This window comes from Salmo trutta, chromosome 8, assembly GCF_901001165.1.
Source record: "Salmo trutta chromosome 8, fSalTru1.1, whole genome shotgun sequence".
Classification (NCBI taxonomy): domain Eukaryota; kingdom Metazoa; phylum Chordata; class Actinopteri; order Salmoniformes; family Salmonidae; genus Salmo; species Salmo trutta.
The window spans coordinates 8,575,303-8,594,422 of record NC_042964.1 but is presented as its reverse complement, the minus strand read 5'-3'; the positions used below and the strand labels follow the sequence as shown (position 1 = coordinate 8,594,422).

The following is a 19,120-nucleotide window of genomic DNA, read 5'->3' as shown; positions in this document are numbered from 1 at the left end:
TGCACCTGACTATGTGATTTAAGTGTTTTAGGATTAGCATTTGGAGAGGGAGAGGAGCTGGAGGGTTGGGGGTGCGGAGATGAGGTGCCAGGGGAAGGCAGACACCGATACAGGGGCCAGACAAACAGCCAGCGTAGTAGTTTGACACTGGGCCCAGGGTGTAGAAACAGAAACTGGAGAACAGCTACTCAATCACAGATGTGAGAGGACACTGTCTGACAGACCCCAGTGGGGAGAGCAAGGGAGGGGGATGAAGAGAGAGGGGTGAGAGGAAGAGAGAGAGAGAAATATAGAAAAGAAAAAAAGAGAGCGATGAAGAGATTGAAGGGAGGGAAAGGTATTGAGAGGATAAAGGATAAAGGATAAAGTAATCCTTCTAACCCCCCCCCCCAAAAAAAGATTTAGATGCACTATTGTAAAGTGGTTGTTCCACTGGATATCATAAGGTGAATTCACCAATTTGTAAGTCGCTCTGGATAAGAGCGTCTGCTAAATGACTTAAATGTCAATGAGAGGAGCGGGAGACAAAATCCCCAAATGAGGAAGAGGGTGACAGGGATTTTGATGTTAGATTTCGAAACAGAGATAGACGGGGGACAGAGAAAGAGAGATGCTTTCTGAGAAGCACCTGTAGAGGTGATAGGGAACCAGTGGTGGCTACGATGGCTGAGATTTGATTGGACGGGAGATGAGGGCTGTCATTCTGAGTTAGCAGATCATCCGTCACAGCATTATTTTTTCTCAGCTTCCTCATATCACAAAACAGATGCCACCCCTCTCTAACTGAATTCTTCTGGAAAGGTGGAGCAGATATCTTAGTCACGCAGTACTCAAAATGACAGACTATTTCACTGCTGGCACGTGGAATAAAAGTATTGTAGAAATACATCCAACTTCTCTTCAAGTGCAATATAAGTTACATGAGTGTGTGTCAATGTGTGTGGTCAGGTGTTAAGACAGAAGTAGTGGATGACCTACCTTGACACCGTCAGCTTTCTTGTTGAGCAGGCTCTTGGCTGCTGCAAGGAAAGAGGGGACAAGATCAGAGAGGACACCTCTGACACACACACACACACACACACAGCTAAATCTAGTGAAGACGGCGAATTATGGACCAACTGTGACAGTCTCCAACCAGAGATGGAAGAAGCAAAAAGGAAGATGCAAATTAAGTGAGAGAAATCAAACTTAGTGATTAGTTTGCGAGATGCAATTATAGCTACAACTAACAGCCTGATAAGAGTTTATATGGAAGAGGTCCAACGAATTGAGGTGTAATGCTCTCTGCCAACACACGTACATGCCCAAAAAGAGACTTTCAATTGCTTGCTTCTGAACATAAAAACAGTTCATATGATCATCTAATTTAATACTTCAATTCTAACTCCTCATTAGAACACATTAGCACATGCTCCTACAATAGATCAACATGCAAATATAATCTAGACACGGAGAGAGATCTGATTGGCCGATGAGGCTTCTGGCACGTGGAGAAGCTCAGTGATTGGTTAAAGTGATCAGGGCTGTCACACCTAAAGGAGGAGTTTTTGAGAGGGGGGAGGGGAAAGGTGTTTGTGAACATGTTTAGTAGGTCTCAGAGGGGTGCTAGTAGGGGGGTGCTGTAGGGGGGTGCTGTAGGGGGGTGCTAGTAGGGGGGTGCTAGTAGGGGGGTGCTAGTAGGGGGGTGCTAGTAGAGGGGTGCTAGTAGGGGGGTGCTAGTAGGGGGGTGCTAGTAGGGGGGTGCTAGTAGGGGGGTGCTAGTAGAGGGGTGCTGGTAGAGGGGTGTTGGTGGAGGGGTGCTAGTAGAGGGGTGCTAGTAGAGGGGTGCTAGTAGAGGGGTGCTAGTAGGGGGGTGCTAGTAGAGGGGTGCTAGTAGAGGGGTGCTAGTAGAGGGGTGCTAGTAGAGGGGTGCTAGTAGGGGGGTGCTAGTAGGGGGGTGCTAGTAGAGGGGTGCTAGTAGGGGGGTGCTAGTAGGGGGGTGCTAGTAGGGGGGTGCTAGTAGAGGGGTGCTAGTAGGGGGGTGCTAGTAGAGGGGTGCTGGTAGAGGGGTGTTGGTGGAGGGGTGCTAGTAGGGGGGTGCTAGTAGAGGGGTGCTAGTAGAGGGGTGCTAGTAGGGGGGTGCTAGTAGGGGGGTGCTAGTAGGGGGGTGCTAGTAGGGGGGTGCTAGTAGGGGGGTGCTAGTAGGGGGTGCTAGTAGGGGGGTGCTAGTAGGGGGGTGCTAGTAGGGGGGTGCTAGTAGGGGGGTGCTAGTGGAGGGGTGCTAATGGAGAGGTGCTAATGGAGAGGTGCTAGTAGGGGGGTGCTAGAGATTACATGGGCAGAGTGCAGGGCCAACACATGCCTCTTTCCATGGCAGTTTCTTACCTCACAGAGTTACACATTAAACAAACAAAGGGAGAAAAAAATAAACGTAAATAAAACAGAATGGGTGTCAAGTCTTGCTCGGAGCAAAAACTATTGGCTATATGGAGAATATGAACAATGAACACAAAGTACTGTTCAATCTTAAAAGAAAACATATACAAGTTGAAAGGGTTCTAGTGACAATCAGTATTGACAGGGAGAGACTAAACCATCATCTGTGTTTTTCTGCCTGAACAAAGTCCACATCTTTCCTCCATTAACACCTCATCACACCGAGGGGTATATCTTGCTAGCAGACAAAACATGTAAGTATTGGGTCCTACCACATTGATCTGGTCTCCAGTCTCTATTGATATGAGCTGGGTGGAGGCTGATGGTGGCTCTTCTAAAGGCTAGCGTATTCATCCTGGGGTTCTCCCTTCACATTTTTGTTGCTCTTTTAAGCGTTACGCTCCTTATTCTTCCTCTCTCACTATCAGTCCTTTCTTTAACACCTGCCCTTCTCATTCCTCCCGCTTTCACTCGTCCCTATTTTCACTTATTTCTCTCGCCTTTGTTTCCCTCAAGTGTTTTGGTGAAATAAATAACCCAGCTGCATTATTCAGCAACAGCGGATGGAGGAGAATTTTAAATATTAATCTGTTGTTGGTGGCAATGTCGTAGGAAACCTGGGGCTTTAGAAAACAACTAGAGAGACAGTGAGAGATAGAGAGAAAATGAGAGACAGTGAGAGAGAGAGACAGTGAGAGAGAGAGAAAATGAGAGAGAGAGAGATAGAGAAAATGAGAGACAGAGAGAGACAGTGAGAGAGAGAGAAAATGAGAGAGAGAGAGATAGAGAAAATGAGAGACAGAGAGAGACAGTGAGAGAAACACCTTGAAAGAAACAGTACTACAGTAGGAAGATGCATCTGACCTGAGAAGTTGCGTGTGGCCAGCATGGTGGTGAGGATAGCACCCTGAGGATGAGAAAAGGAAGAGTGAGTTGAGGCTGACCTCCAAGGCTTTAATAGTTGTCACACTGTCACCTCTAATCCTTAACATGGTGTCAGACAGGTGGAAAGGTAATGATTAGATTACTTAGTGGTCAGTGTCCACTCTATGACATACAGTACATGGGCTCGCAAAACCTGTTCAAATCCTGTGATTAACCTGGCAAAACCTGTTCAAATCCTGTGATTAACCTGGCAAAACCTGTTCAAATCCTGTGATTAACCTGGCAAAACCTGGTCAAATCCTGTGATTAACCTGGCAAAACATGGTGAAATCCTGTGAGAAACCTAGTCAAATCCTGTGAGAAACCTGGTCAAATCCTGTGAGAAACCTGGTCAAATCCTGTGAGAAACCTGGTCAAATCCTGTGAGAAACCTGGCCAAACCTGGTCAAATCCTGTGAGAAACCTGGCAAAACCTGGTCAAATCCTGTGAGAAACCTGGCAAAACCTGGTCAAATCCTGTGATTAACCTGGCAAAACCTGGTCAAATCCTGTGAGAAACCTGGAAAAACCTGGTCAAATCCTGTGATTAACCTGGCAAAACCTGGTCAAATCCTGTGATTAACCTGGCAAAACCTGTTCAAATCCTGTGAGAAACCTGGCAAAACCTGTTCAAATCCTGTGATTAACCTGGCAAAACCTGGTCAAATCCTGTGAGAAACCTGGCAAAACCTGGTCAAATCCTGTGATTAACCTGGAAAAACCTGGTCAAATCCTGTGAGAAACCTGGCAAAACCTGGTCAAATCCTGTGAGAAACCTGGTCAAATCCTATGAGAAACGTGGTCAAATCCTGTGAGAAACCTGGTCAAATCCTATGAGAAACCTGGCAAAACCTGGTCAAATCCTGTGAGAAACCTGGTCAAATCCTGTGAGAAACCTGGTCAAAACCTGGTCAAATCCTGTGAGAAACCTGGCAAAACCTGGTCAAATCCTGTGAGAAACCTGGCAAAACCTGGTCAAATCCTGTGAGAAACCTGGCAAAACCTGGTCAAATCCTGTCATTAACCTTCCCTCACCTTGAGTTTCCTCCTGGCGTTGAACTTCCTCAGGCACTCCACCGTCTCCTGTCTGTGCATCATGGACGCCACAGTGGAGCGTTGCTGCAGAGAGGACACCGTGAGAGAGGGGGAGAGTGTCATGTGTCTGTAGGTGTTCTCATGGACCGTGTGTATGAGAGTGTGGGTGTGCGTGTGACACCTACACAGATCCAGGGGTGTTTGAGTGCGTCTGTGGCGGTGACCCTTTTGGCAGGGTTGATGGTCAACATCTTGTTGATCAGGTCTTTGGCCTCGGGGGTCACCGTGTCCCACTCAGGGGACGGAAACTGAAGGAGAGAACACCGGGTGAGGCAATGAGGTTTGTCATCCATCAGTCCGCTCATCTATTCCTCCTTCACTTCCCCTCCCCCCATCCAGCTTTGTTTGGACATATGTCATTGGAGAAACCAGGACCGAGAGATAACTGACAAAATAACTTCACAAGGTTGACAAAAACACAGAGTCACTGAGGATCAGGTGCATGTATACAGAGCTAAATTAGGCTTGAGCCATCGCGTCGGGCTGTCCCTGCCTCTCCTCCTCCTCCTCTCTCCCCCTTCCTCCTAAGACTCAATCTGTCTGGGACAGGCGTTGTCGTTGGCGTGGGCAGGGGGAGGGCAAACAGTACGAGGAGGGAACAGCCACCGATAGAAAGACACACAGCCTGTGTTCCAACAGCATGCTGGGAGGGGCAATGCTCAGCCAAGACACAGACAGACACGATCTGATGTGTCATGTATGGCCTTGCGTCGATGGGAAAACAAGTGGCTAACACATTTCCTTCTGGTGTAAGAGATATAAATGTCCTATTCCTGCCACTCAAACAGGAGATGAGCTTTGCCTGCTATAGTTAAGTGATTGTGATTAAAGTCTTGGAAACTGATGGGAGATGTCTGTATTGATCTAAGCCTGGCTTAAGCTCATGTCAATACTTGTGTCAGCTAGGCTGTCAGTGAAAGCTGGGTGAATAGATATCTGCAGTAAAACAAGTGTGAAACACTGCTGTTGGGATGTGTGTGTGTGTGTGTGTGTGTGTGTGTGTGTGTGTGTGTGTGTGTGTGTGTGTGTGTGTGTGTGTGTGTGTGTGTGTGTGTGTGTGTGTGTGTGTGTGTGTGTGAGTGAAAGGGTGTGTGTCGTTGCGGTACTCACGTCGTAGGCCCCAGCCTTGATCTGCTGGTACAGTCTGTGCTGGTCTTCGTCCCAGAAGGGAGGGTAGCCCACCAGGAGAATGTAGAGGATCACACCTGGTCACACACAAAATCAGGGTGATGCCAATTATGAATAAATGTCATAAAAAAAAAAAATAATAATAATAATAATAATAATAATTAAAAATAAAAATCGCAAGCAGTGTGATAATTATCATTATACTTAAAACTCAGCAAGAGGAAAAATTACAATCAAACACAGCATGACCCAATAAAAATAATAATAAATATTTATAATAATATCTAATAACAATAATATATATTTATAATAATAATAAATATTTATAAAATCTAATAACAATAATATATATTATAATAATAAAATAAGTAATTTATAATATTAATAATATGACATTTACTGACATATAACTATTGGCACAAATATGCTAATATTATATGCATGAAGAGGTCGGGAGAGGACTGGAAGTAACTCCCTTACATACAGCAGACTCCTCCCACTTTCATGTCACAATCGCCGTGGTGACAAACAAGCCAAACACTTTGCATTGTGCTATATACTGGCTGGTAGGTTACCGGCAGGAGATAAAAAGCTCGAATTGGTCAGTAGAGCACTCTAACCACACAAACAAGTAATTGTGGGGATTCGATTATCTGGCCCAGGTTGCCCTGGTGGGAGGAGATTGCACCAGGTGAAAAGTGGTTTCATTAGTTTTGGAACCAGGTGCCCCATTTTGGCCGATGGCGACGTTGGCTCAGAACAAAAGTGACATAGGTTAAAGCATGTGGAAAAATGAGAAGGATTTTGTGTTTTCACATGCAAAGGTGATTGCTTTTTTATAAAAACGCTTCATCTGCCTTCTCAATGAAAACTAGTTTGAAAATTCTAACATATATTTTATGGAAAAATGATGCCGTATGTTTCTGAACGATGCACCATGCTGTCTTGTTGACATTGACAACATGACAAAGACACAAATTACTTTTCAATTTGAGAAGGGCACCCCTCCCTCACCGCTTTTGACCATTCACGTCATGGGCCATAGACCGGTGCACCGTGGTTCAGCTTAATCGAACACTGCCATCTTCGCCCGGGACTCAAAGACCAAGCGCAGGTGTGTGAATGAGTGTGTAATAGACATGTAAAGCCCAGGTGGCCTGGCCCTTGACGAGTTATGTAACGAGCAGCTGCAGTGATTAATTCAAGGAGTGTGAACTGGAGGAACTCATCGTCTGTGTGAGAACCATGTTAGCTCAAAGAGATTGTTCTGTTGGGAAGTTCCTTACCACATGCCCACATGTCCACAGGTTTCCCATAGGGGTCTTTCCTCAAAACCTCTGGGGACAAGTAGCCTGGGGTTCCCGCAAAACCTGGAACAGAGACGAGACATCAATTAACTACATTTCCAAAGATGCATCTACAGTTAAGTCAATGGGGGGGCCTTTTCTCAGTTTTTAGAAAAATAATGCCACAGTAGCCAATTAGAGGTCAAACAAATCCAAAACGCAACATTTATGGGCCATGGTTAACAAGCTCCCAAAACTTCCCCACTGGAACGGCCCTCTTGGGTGCGTAATGTGGATCCGCGCCAAACAATCGCAACCTACTTCCCTAAGTGAACTCCAAGTACCAGCATGCCCTGGGGCACAACCAGTGAAGTGGGTAGATGATTCTCAGGTGACAGCCAGCCTAGGGGATTAGTATAATTATTCCTCCATTCTGTGGGGATGATCAGGGAAATAGCCCCATTAATCCACCTATTAAAACCTGCACTATAAACCCAGAGCACTGACACTCCTCATTGTTTCACACAAGAGACTTCACTTCAGCACTGGTGGTGAAGACTAAGCAAACACCAAAGTACTCTAAAGCCCTTGTGGGTTTACACATTGTTTAGAATAAAACAGGGATCTGTGATGAGCAGTAAATGCTTAGTTACACCCGGGGGTTATGTAGTACATGCATACATACATACTAGAGGTCGACCGATGAATCGGAATGGCCGATTAATTAGGGCTGATTTCAAGTTTTAATAACAAATCGGTATTTTTGGACACCGATTTTATTTTTACATATATTTTTTTTTACACCTTTATTTAACTAGGTAAGTCAGATAATTTCTCATCGAATCACAGCCTACGTCGCCCAACGGGTGATGATTTAGCACTGTCGTTGCACCAATGTGTACCTAACCATAAACATCAATGCCTTTCTTTAAAATCAAAACACAAGTATATATTTTTAAACCTGCATATTTAGTTAATATTGCCTGCTAACATTAATTTCTTATAACTAGGGAAATTGTGTCAACCTGACTGCTTGCACGGAACGCAAGAGAAGTATATGCAGCAGTCTGGGCCGCCTGGCTCCTTGCGAACTGTGTGAAGTCCATTTATTCCTAACAAAGACCGTAATTCGTTTGTCAGAATTGTACATAATTATGACATAACATTGAAGGTTGTACAATGTAACAGCAATAAATGTTTTGTTTTCGAAATGATAGTTTCCGGATTCGACCATATTAATGACCTAAGGCTCGTATTTCTGTGTGTTATTATGTTATAATTAAGTCTATGATTTCATATTTGATAGAGCAGTCTGACTGAGCGATGGTAGGCAGCAGCAGGCTCATAAGCATTCATTCAAACAGCACTATCGTGCGTTTGCCAGCAGCTCTTCACTGTGCTTCAAGCATTGAGCTGTTTATGACTTCAAGCCTATCAACTCCCGAGATTAGGCTGGTGTAACCGATGTGAAATGGCTAGCTAGTTAGCGGGGTGCGCGCTAATAGCGTTTCAAATCGGTGATGTCACTCGCTCTGAGACTTGGAGTAGTTGTTCTCCTTGCTCTGCAAGGGCTGTGGCTTTTGTGGAGCGATGGGTAACGATGCTTCGTGGGAGGCAGTTGTTGATGTGTGCAGAGTGTCCCTGGTTCGAGCCCAGGTAAGAGCGAGGAGAGGGACGGAAGCTATACTGTTACACTGGCAATACTAAAGTGCTTATAAGAACATCCAATAGTCAAAAGGTATATGAAATACAAATTGTAGAGAGAAATAGTCCTATAATTCCTATAATAACTACAACCTAAAACTTCTTAACTGGGAATATTGAAGACTCATGTTAAAAGGAACCACCAGCTTTCATATGTTCTCATGTTCTGAGCAAGGAACTTAAACGTTAGCTTTTTTTACATGGCACATATTGCACTTTTACTTTCTTCTCCAACACTTTGTTTTTGCATTATTTAAACCAAATTGAACATGTTTCATAATTTATTTGAGGCTAAATTGAATTTATTGATGTATTATATTAAGTTAAAATAAGTGTTCATTCAGTATTGTTGTAATTGTCATTATTACAAATAAACATTTTAATTTATTTTTAAATTGGCTGATTAATCGGTATCGGCTTTTTTTGGTCCTCCAATAAATCGGTATCGGCGTTGAAAAATCATAAATCGGTCGACCTCTAATACATACATAGTTGAAGTCGGAAGCTTACATACACCTTAGCCAAATACTTTTAAACTCAGTTTTTCACAATTCCTGACATTTAATCCTAGTAACAATTCCCTGTCTTTGGTCAGTTAGGATCACCACTTTATTTTAAGAATGTGAAATATCAGAATAATAGTAGAGAGAATGATTTATTTCAGATTTTCATCATTCCCAGTTTGTCAGAAGTTTACATACACTCAATTAGTATTTGTAGCATTGCCTTTAAATTGTTTAACTTGGGTCAAACGTTTCGCCTAACCTTCCACAAGCTTCCCACAATAAGTTGGGTGAATTTTGGCCCATTCCTCCTGACAGAGCTGGTGTATCTGAGTCAGGTTTGTAGGCCTCCTTGCTCGCACACGCTTTTTCAGTTCTGCCCACACATTTTCTATAGGATTGAGGTCAGGGCTTTGTGATGGCCTCTCCAATACCTTGACTGTTGTCCTTAAGCCATTTTTGCCACAACTTTGGAAGTATGCTTGGGGTCATTGTCCATTTGGAAGACCCATTTGCGACCAAGCTTTAGTCTAAAGGCCAGTTTTATTGCTTCTTTAAATCAGCACAACAGTTTTCAGATGTGCTAACATAATTGCAAAAGAGTTTTCTAATGATCAATTAGCCTTTTAAAATGATAAACTTGGAATAATTAACACAACGTGCCATTGGAGCACAGGAGTGATGGTTGCTGATAATGGGCCTCTGTACGCCTATGTATATATTCCATTTAAAAAAATATTTTAAAACAATCTGCCATTTCCAGCTACAATAGTCATTTACAACATTAGCAATGTCTACACTGTATTTCTGATCAATTTGATGTTATTTTAAATGGACAAAAAAATTTGCTTTTCTTTCAAAACAAGGACATTTCTAAGTGACCCCAAACTTCTGAACGGTAGTGTATATACACATACAACAAATTAATAAAGACTTAGTCAACATTTTTTATTATTGTCAACAAGGCCATATTTCTTTATTTTCTGCTATTGTTTAAAACAAGTCCCCAAATGGACATGTGAGTTGAGGATATTTGGACAGATGTTTTGTGACTGACTGGAACTCACCGAACCATGCCTGCTGGTCACCCTGCACCTCGATGGCCAGGCCAAAGTCTGCCAACTTCACCGCTGCTCCCTTCAGCTTACTGGCTAGGAGCAGGTTCTCAGGCTTGGAGTGGAGAGATGGAAACAGGGTTTCAACACTTCTCATGCAGCAAAACACATGGAAGTGAAGTGTTGGAAACATACCCACTATATTATACATGTGTATTCTGTCTAGTTTGCTGGGTGAACCTAGATGGTGGGTCAGCTCACCATTGAAAAATAGTATGCCCCTCAAAATACGACCAAATTCCATTAACCAAAGTATATTTTAGGCACACTATTAACTCCTCAGTAATATCCCTATTGTGTCCCCTCCTCTGACCCCGTGGGGCCATGAGTGGTCATTGTCACCAAGATCACTCTCTAGAAAAGCAGCTATGACTCAACGCTCTCACTCAACACACACTGGGGGAAATATTCCACCACCCAGACCAGTGTTAAGTAACGGGGTCGACACTGTGATACGGACACAGTAACGGGGTCGACACTGTGATACGGACACAGTAACGGGGTCGACACTGTGACACGGACACAGTAATGGGGTCGACACTGTGACACGGACACAGTAACGGGGTCGACACTGTGACAAGGACACAGTAACGGGGGTCGACACTGACAAGGACACAGTAACGGGGGTCGACACTGTGACGGACACAGTAACGGTGGTCGACACTGTGACACGGACACAGTAACGGGGTCGACACTGTGACAAGGACACAGTAACGGGGTCGACACTGTGACAAGGACACAGTAACGGGGTCGACACTGTGACACGGACACAGTAACGGGGGTCGACACTGTGACACGGACACAGTAACGGGGGTCGACACTGTGACATGGACACAGTAACGGGGTCGACACTGATATGAACACAGATCTTTAGAGAGACACAAGCGTGTGCAATAGGCCACATGCCGCTGGTCCTGGCGTCTAATTGGTCCGTCTGTCTCTATAGCTTGAGGGGCCGGGCTACAAGGTCAGAGGAGGTCGGCAGGGATTTGCGTATCGCCAGCGTCGGAACAGGAAGGGGAGGGGCTTAGAGAAAAGGTTACCCTGGGTTCTGGGTTGATGAATAATGCACTTGCTGACATTTTGAAAGCGGCTTCGAGGAGAAGTAATTAGTAGAAATTAATCAGGAAGGATATACTTGTAATATAATAACAAACAGGAGATGTGTTGCATGTCGAGCGGGAGCTGTTTCACCGACTTCTTGGAGCGAAGCTGCTTTGCTTGTGTGGCAAAAACATTAGTTACACTACCCCAAGAACGGTATTCATATCAGTAGACTAATTCCACTTCTATGGTCTAGATATCCCATATGGTGTAGAAATACAAATGGAATCAATTTCTCAATATCATATAGCAGGAGGTAGGCAACCCTGTTCCTGAATTCTGTTCCAACTGGGCACCACACCAGACCAACTGAGCTAACTGATAAGTTCAATGGTTGCCTAAATTCAAGACACCTGGTCTTCCAGGTCGGTTAATTCAAAAACATGAAGTGCCCGCTGGCACTCCAGGATCAGGGGTGCCTACTCCTGTCGTATAGCATCGAGTCAAACAGGGTAAATGTATGGTCATTCACTGGTGCAGTTAGTAGAGCATTCGTGAGTAGTGATTTGTGCAGATCTGAAGGCAGGGCTCACATGCTACGGTGGGAGAGGGGCGGTAAGAGCAGTCAACAGTGCCATGCAGTCATTGCAAACATCCCAACCATCCCACCCTCCCGTTCCCCCCAACCATCCCACCCTCCCGTTCCCCCCAACCATCCCACCCAAAAAAATCACGTAACCTGTATGATGAGACTGGAAGGGGACAGGTAAAAAATATATATAATTTCCCGTCTTATAACATCATCTTCCCTATCAAGACTTCCCTATAAACACATCATCCTTCCCTATAAACACATCACCCTTCCCTATAAAACACATCACCCTTCCCTATAAACACATCACACTTCCCTATAAAACACATCACCCTTCCCTATAAAACACATCACCCTTTCCTATAAACACATCACCCTTCCCTATAAACACATCATCCTTCCCTATAAAACACATCACCCTTCCCTACACCCTTCCCTATAAACACATCATCCTTCCCTATAAACACATCACCCTTCCCTATAAACACATCACCCTTCCCTACACCCTTCCCTATAAACACATCATCCTTCCCTATAAACACATCACCCTTCCCTATAAACACATCATCCTTCCCTATAAAACACATCACCCTTCCCTACACCCTTCCCTATAAACACATCATCCTTCCCTATAAACACATCATCCTTCCCTATAAACACATCACACTTCCCTATAAAACACATCACCCTTCCCTACACCCTTCCCTATAAACACATCATCCTTCCCTATAAAACACATCACCCTTCCCTATAAAACACATCACCCTTCCCTATAAACACATCACCCTTCCCTATAAAACACATCACCCTTCCCTATAAAACACATCACCCTTCCCTACACCCTTCCCTATAAACACATCATCCTTCCCTATAAACACATCACCCTTCCCTATAAACACATCATCCTTCCCTATAAAACACATCACCCTTCCCTACACCCTTCCCTATAAACACATCATCCTTCCCTATAAAACACATCACCCTTCCCTATAAAACACATCACCCTTCCCTATAAACACATCACCCTTCCCTATAAAACACATCACCCTTCCCTATAAAACACATCACCCTTCCCTACACCCTTCCCTATAAACACATCATCCTTCCCTATAAAACACATCACCCTTCCCTATAAACACATCACCCTTCCCTATAAAACACATCACCCTTCCCTATAAAACACATCACCCTTCCCTATAAACACATCACACTTCCCTATAAAACACATCACCCTTCCCTATAAAACACATCACCCTTTCCTATAAACACATCACCCTTCCCTATAAACACATCATCCTTCCCTATAAAACACATCACCCTTCCCTACACCCTTCCCTATAAACACATCACCCTTCCCTATAAACACATCACCCTTCCCTATAAAACACATCACCCTTCCCTATAAAACACATCATCCTTCCCTATAAACACATCATCCTTCCCTATAAACACATCACCCATCTACTTCTCTGTGATCAGGATATATACACCTGGTCCTCAGGGTTCCTGTGCAATGGGTCTAATTTGATTCAGTCTCTCAACCACATCCATGCTGGCACACACACACACACACAATGCTGGCAAATGCGCGCGCGAACACACACACACACACACACACACACACGTCTGCCCTTGTGCCTATCTCTCAGAGAGGACGACCAGCTGGGAGGAAGAGGAGGAGAGAGGACGACAACAAGAGAGGGGGAATGAGGGAGGACAGAGGGGGAGGAGGAGAGAGGACGACAACAAGAGAGGGGGAATGAGGGAGGACAGAGGGGGAGGGGGAGAGAGGACGACAACAAGAGGGGGAATGAGGGAGGACAGGGGGGAGGGGGAGAGAGGACGACAACAAGAGAGGGGGAATGAGTGAGGACAGGGAGGGAGGAGGAGAGAGGACGACAACAAGAGAGGGGGAATGAGTGAGGACAGAGGGGGAGGAGGAGAGAGGACGACAACAAGAGAGGGGGAATGAGGGAGGACAGGGGGGAGGAGAGAGGACGACAACAAGAGAGGGGGAATGAGGGATGACAGAGGGGGAGGAGGAGAGAGGACGACAACAAGAGAGGGGGAATGAAAGATCACAGGGGGGAGGAGGAGAGAGGACGACAACAAGAGAGGGGGAATGAGGGAGGACAGAGGGGGAGGAGGAGAGAGGACGACAACAAGAGAGGGGGAATGAGGGATGACAGGGGGAGGAGGAGAGAGGACGACAACAAGAGAGGGGGAATGAGGGATGACAGGGGGGAGGAGGAGAGAGGACGACAACAAGAGAAGGGGAATGAGGGAGGACAGAGGGGGAGGAGGAGAGAGGATGACAACAAGAGAGGGGGAATGAGGGAGGACAGGGGGGAGGAGGAGAGAGGACGACAACAAGAGAGGGGGAATGAGGGAGGACAGAGGGGGAGGAGGAGAGAGGACGACAACAAGAGAGGGGGAATGAGGGAGGACAGAGGGGGAGGAGGAGAGAGGACGACAACAAGAGAGGGGGAATGAGGGAGGACAGAGGGGGAGGAGGAGAGAGGACGACAACAAGAGAGGGGGAATGAGGGAGGACAGAGGGGGAGGAGGAGAGAGGACGACAACAAGAGAGGGGGAATGAGGGAGGGAAGAGTTCAGTTACGGGTGAAAGGAAAAAAAGAAGGGCAGTGGAGCGAAAGATAGAGGGATGAGGCATGAAACAGGAGATGACAGAAAGATAGAGGGATGAGGCATGAAACAGGAGATGACAGAAAGAGAGATGGATGAGGCATGAAACAGGAGATGACAGAAAGAGAGAGGGATGTCTGGTCTGATGTACAGTGCCTTCAGAATGTATTCACACCCCTTTACACATTCCCCATTTTGTTGTGTTACAGCCTGAATTCAAAATGGATTCAATTGATTCAATATTTCTCAACCATCAACACACAATAACCCGTAATGACAAAGTGAAAACATGTTTAGAAAATGTAGCAAATGTATTTATAATAAAATACAGAAATATCTCATTTACATACAGTACCAGTCAAAAGTTTGGACACACCTACTCATTCCAGGGTTTTTATTTTTACTATTTTCTACATTGTAGAATAATAGTGAAGACATCAAAACTATGACATAACACATTACATTTTACATTTTAGTCATTTAGCAGACGCTCTTATCCAGAGCGAATCATGTGAAAAAAAGTGTTAAATTGATTGATTCTTCAAAGTAGCCACCATTTGCCTTGATGACAGCTTAGCATCAAGGCATGCTTGAAAATATAGAGAGTGGTACTCATTAACGTGTTGGATTTGCCCCAAACATATCATACGTTATTGCTTTGCCACATTATTTGCAGTATTACTTTAGTGCCTTGTTGCAAAAAGGATGCATGTTTTGAAACATTGGTATCCTGTACAGGCTTCCTTTTTTTCATTCTGTCAATAAGGTTAGTGTTGTGGAGTAACTTCAATGTTGATCCATCCTCAGTGTTCTCCCATCACAGCCATTAAACTAACTGTTTTGAAGTCACCATTGGTCTCATGGTGAAATCGCGGAGTGGTTTCCTTCCTCTCCGGCAATTGAGTTAAGGCACCTACATCTTTGTAGTGTCTGTGCACCATCCTAAGTGTAATTAATAACTTCACTATACTCAAAGGGATATTCAATGTCTGGAAAACCTCCCTGGTCTTTGTGGTTGAATCTGCCTTTGAAATTCACTGCTCAACTGAGGGACCTTATAGATAATTGTATATGTGGGTTACAGAGATGAGGTAGTCATTCAAAAATCATGTTAAACATTATTGCACACAGAGTGAAACTTATTGTGTGACTTGTTAAGAACATTCTTACTCCTGAACTTATTTAGGCTTTCCATAACAAAGGGATATTTTATTAAATTTGTAACATTTCCTAAAAACATATTTCCACTTTGACATTATGGGTTATTGTGTGGAGGCCAGTGACAAAACATCTCAATGTAATCCATTTTAAATGCAGGCTGTAACAACAAAATGTGGAAAAGGTCAAGGGGTATGAATACTTTCTGAAGGCACTGTAGTCAGTCTGTGTACGGTCTGGTGGTGACAGTTACGAGGTTGGCAGTCTAGACTGTGTCCGTCAACTAAATGTAGGTTAGTTAGATACAAATTGTTCTGTCCAGTACGGTTACAGTGTGTCCTGTTGTCAAAATGACTTGAGTGTGTGCGTGTCACACACACACACAAGTCCGAAGCCTTTCATCCGCCTGTTCATATTTGTTTTGCCTTTGTCTATTCCACCGCTCCCCATGGTAACAGCCTGGCAGCAGCCAATCAGAGAGCTGCCTGAGGGGGCTGAAAGCAAACGCAGGGTGATTATTTCAGGAGCTCCCGACTGCACCTGGCTCATTTGATTTGCAAATTAGAGTTGTGGACGGGGGTGGGGGGGATTGCAGAAAGGGTTTAACAATTGGTAAGTCTCCAAATTACACTTGGACAATTTAACTTTCGCTCATCTTACTTCTCCTGTCACTTTTTTAACGAGGCCTGTTTTTATTTTTTTTATTTAACCTTTATTTAACTAGGCAAGTCAGTTAAGAACAAATTCTTATTTACAATGACAGCAGAACGACAGATTTTTACCTTGTCAGCTCGGGGATTCGATCTAGCAACCTTTCGGTTACCGTCCCAACACTAACCACTAGGCTACCTGTCGCCCCATCAGGGTCAGTAGAATTACTGGCTCTGTAATTGGCTCTGTGTCTCTCTCGTCTCAACTGAACCAGGCGACGTGTCGGAGACAGTCTATCAAAGTTCTTAATTTTTATTTAACCTTTATTTAACTAAAGGCAAACGGATGAATCTGAAAGTCCGTCTGGATGAATGAGGTCACCCTGCAACTAGAGTTCAAAGAGGAGGAGAGGAATGAGAGGAAGAAGGAGGGAGAGGAGGAAAGGCTGTGTTTGGCTTCCCAGCGTCTCTACTCACCTTGAGGTCGCGGTGGACCACGCCCGTCTGGTGGCAGTGGAGCACAGCCTCGAGGATCTGCTGAATGCAATGACTGCATGCAAACACCAGGGGGCGTAGGTTATTGACGAGCTCACACTCACTGTCTGTGACATGCGCTCTGCTTGAGACTGGGGGGGGGGCAGCAGTGGTGGTGGGGATGATGTTTGAGTGGTCTTTACTATAGCACCCCAGTATAGAGAATTTATTTACCCAATTGGATGGGATTGCCTTGAATATAAGAGAAAGGCAAGGTGGTAGAGATTCTAATAAGTTAATGAGGCTATAAGATTGGCCAGACATAATTTATACAAAAGTGTGTTCTGATTGCACCATTAAGAACCAGGACATCTGGCTATGACATCATCATCACCCACCCGCTATCCCCCCGGGTCTTAAAACAGAAGTGGTGTTAGCTCTCCGCCAGCTGTGAGCTAGACCCTGGGGAGGGTGAAGGGGGAGGTGAATGTATTGATACTATTTAACCCCACCCCCCCAAAACAAAAAGGGGCTTATCAAATCCCCCAGGACCCAGGCTCACAGCAGACGTTCTCCCAGGACCCAGGCTCACAGCAGGCGTTCAAGGCAGAGAGCCGAGGACCAGGAAAGAGATTCTACATGCATATCGTTTGTTTACAGAGGAGGGCAAGGTGAGCTGGTGTCACCTCATCTCCCTGCCGCCCCAGCCCCCTGGTGGGTCACCTGACCTCAGCCACAAGTAGTGATTGGTGGAGGGGTGGGGGTCAGGGTGGCTGGTGGTTGGGTATGGAAGAGAGGAGGAGGAAAGCTGCTTGTGTGGGTAGTAGGTGAGGGGGTTGGTGGTTGTTCATTTGTGGTGGAATTCGGGCAGGAGGGCAGGCGGGCGAGGGCTGGGCATTGTGCCAGCATAGTCTTCTGTGTTGTGTACTAACCTTCATGTCCCTGTGAACTATACCACTTTGGTGACAATGATTTACACTTTCTAGAATCTGCTGTATGCATTGGCTGTGGAGGAGAAAGACAAGGCCAGAAGAAGCAAGGGAGGACGAGAGATCACAAGGGAGAACGAGAGATCACAAGGGAGGACGAGAGAACACAAGGGAGGACGAGAGAACACAAGGGAGGACGAGAGAACACAAGGGAGGACAAGAGATCACAAGGGAGGACGAGAGAACACAAGGGAGGACGAGAGAACACAAGGGAGGACGAGAGAACACAAGGGAGGACGAGAGAACACAAGGGAGGACAGGAGAACACAAGGGAGGACAGGAGAACACAAGGGAGGACGAGAGAACACAAGGGAGGACGAGAGAACACAAGGGAGGACGAGAGAACACAAGGGAGGACAGGAGAACACAAGGGAGGACGAGAGAACACAAGGGAGGACAGGAGAACACAAGGGAGGACGAGAGAACACAAGGGAGGTCGAGAGAACACAAGGGAGGACGAGAGAACACAAGGGAGGTCGAGAGAACACAAGGGAGGACGAGAGAACACATCAGAGAACAGAAGAAAAATGGACAGCAAAACTAAAATAATATAAAAATTAAAAATTCAAGAGAGAAGTAGAGTTCACATTTTGTTCTACCTCAACCTTTGGAAAGTGGTAAATCCATTTCTGTCACAATAATTATAATCATTGACTTCCAATGCCAGAAATGGAAAAAGGTTTTGGCAACGACGCCCTTTATCTACTTCCCCAGGAAGCTGCTAACTAGCGCAATTGCTAACTGACGTTAGCGCAATGACTGGAAGTCGATGGGTATCTGCTAGCATGCTAGACTTCCAGTAACTGCTCTAACTCAAGTTAGCATTTGCTCGCAAAACTACCTCCAACTTCCTTCATAAAAATGGTCTCCATGAGTTCATCTGACTGGAGAAGTAGATAAAGGGCATCAATGCCAAAATCCCCAAATATCCCTTTAAATTGAAAAGTACTTTTTAGTATAAGTAGAAACAGACTAGAATGAGAGGATTTCAAACTCTCAGGTCATTGTTTGTTAATGAAGAATGCTATACAAGCAGACATAGAAGGAATAGATGTGCAGCCTGGTGATGGGAGAGCAATAGAAGAAAAACAGAAGATACATTACAGACAGCACACACACTACAGTAACAAAGAGAGGGAGGGTATATACAGTAACACACCGATAGATTATTCATAGATACTAACTACTATAATTGCTCATTATAGTTGTGTGTGTGTGTGTGTGTGTGTGTGTGTGTGTGTGTGTGTGTGTCAAATGTGTATGCATGTGTTATGTAGAAACAGAACATTTACCACTGTCCTCATTAAAATTGTGGCATTTTAAAACTAACTCTAATGATGAAAAATCCTCAACCTACTGTACACACAAATACATTCTCTATAATGTGTGGTTTCAGG

The 19,120-nt window shown here is 44.9% G+C and overlaps 1 protein-coding gene across 12 annotated transcripts in view; it reads right to left on the bottom strand.

The window, feature by feature from the left end:
• LOC115198135 (calcium/calmodulin-dependent protein kinase type II delta chain) overlaps positions 1–19,120 on the bottom strand; it is a 101,782-nt gene that overhangs the window by 19,408 nt on the left and 63,254 nt on the right. For 5 of the 12 annotated variants that reach the window (XM_029759845.1, XM_029759847.1, XM_029759846.1 and 2 more), the window contains 8 exons: positions 17,667–17,739; positions 10,123–10,225; positions 6,849–6,932; positions 5,545–5,639; positions 4,560–4,682; positions 4,375–4,458; positions 3,280–3,322; positions 979–1,019 (listed from right to left, as the gene is read on the bottom strand). In XM_029759845.1, coding sequence (XP_029615705.1) covers positions 979–1,019; positions 3,280–3,322; positions 4,375–4,458; positions 4,560–4,682; positions 5,545–5,639; positions 6,849–6,932; positions 10,123–10,225; positions 17,667–17,739 — 646 coding nt within the window. Of the gene's footprint in view, positions 1–978; positions 1,020–3,279; positions 3,323–4,374; positions 4,459–4,559; positions 4,683–5,544; positions 5,640–6,848; positions 6,933–10,122; positions 10,226–16,737; positions 16,811–17,666; positions 17,740–19,120 lie in introns of all 12 variants that reach the window. The other 7 variants (XM_029759848.1, XM_029759852.1, XM_029759855.1 and 4 more) reach the window with 3 other exon arrangements.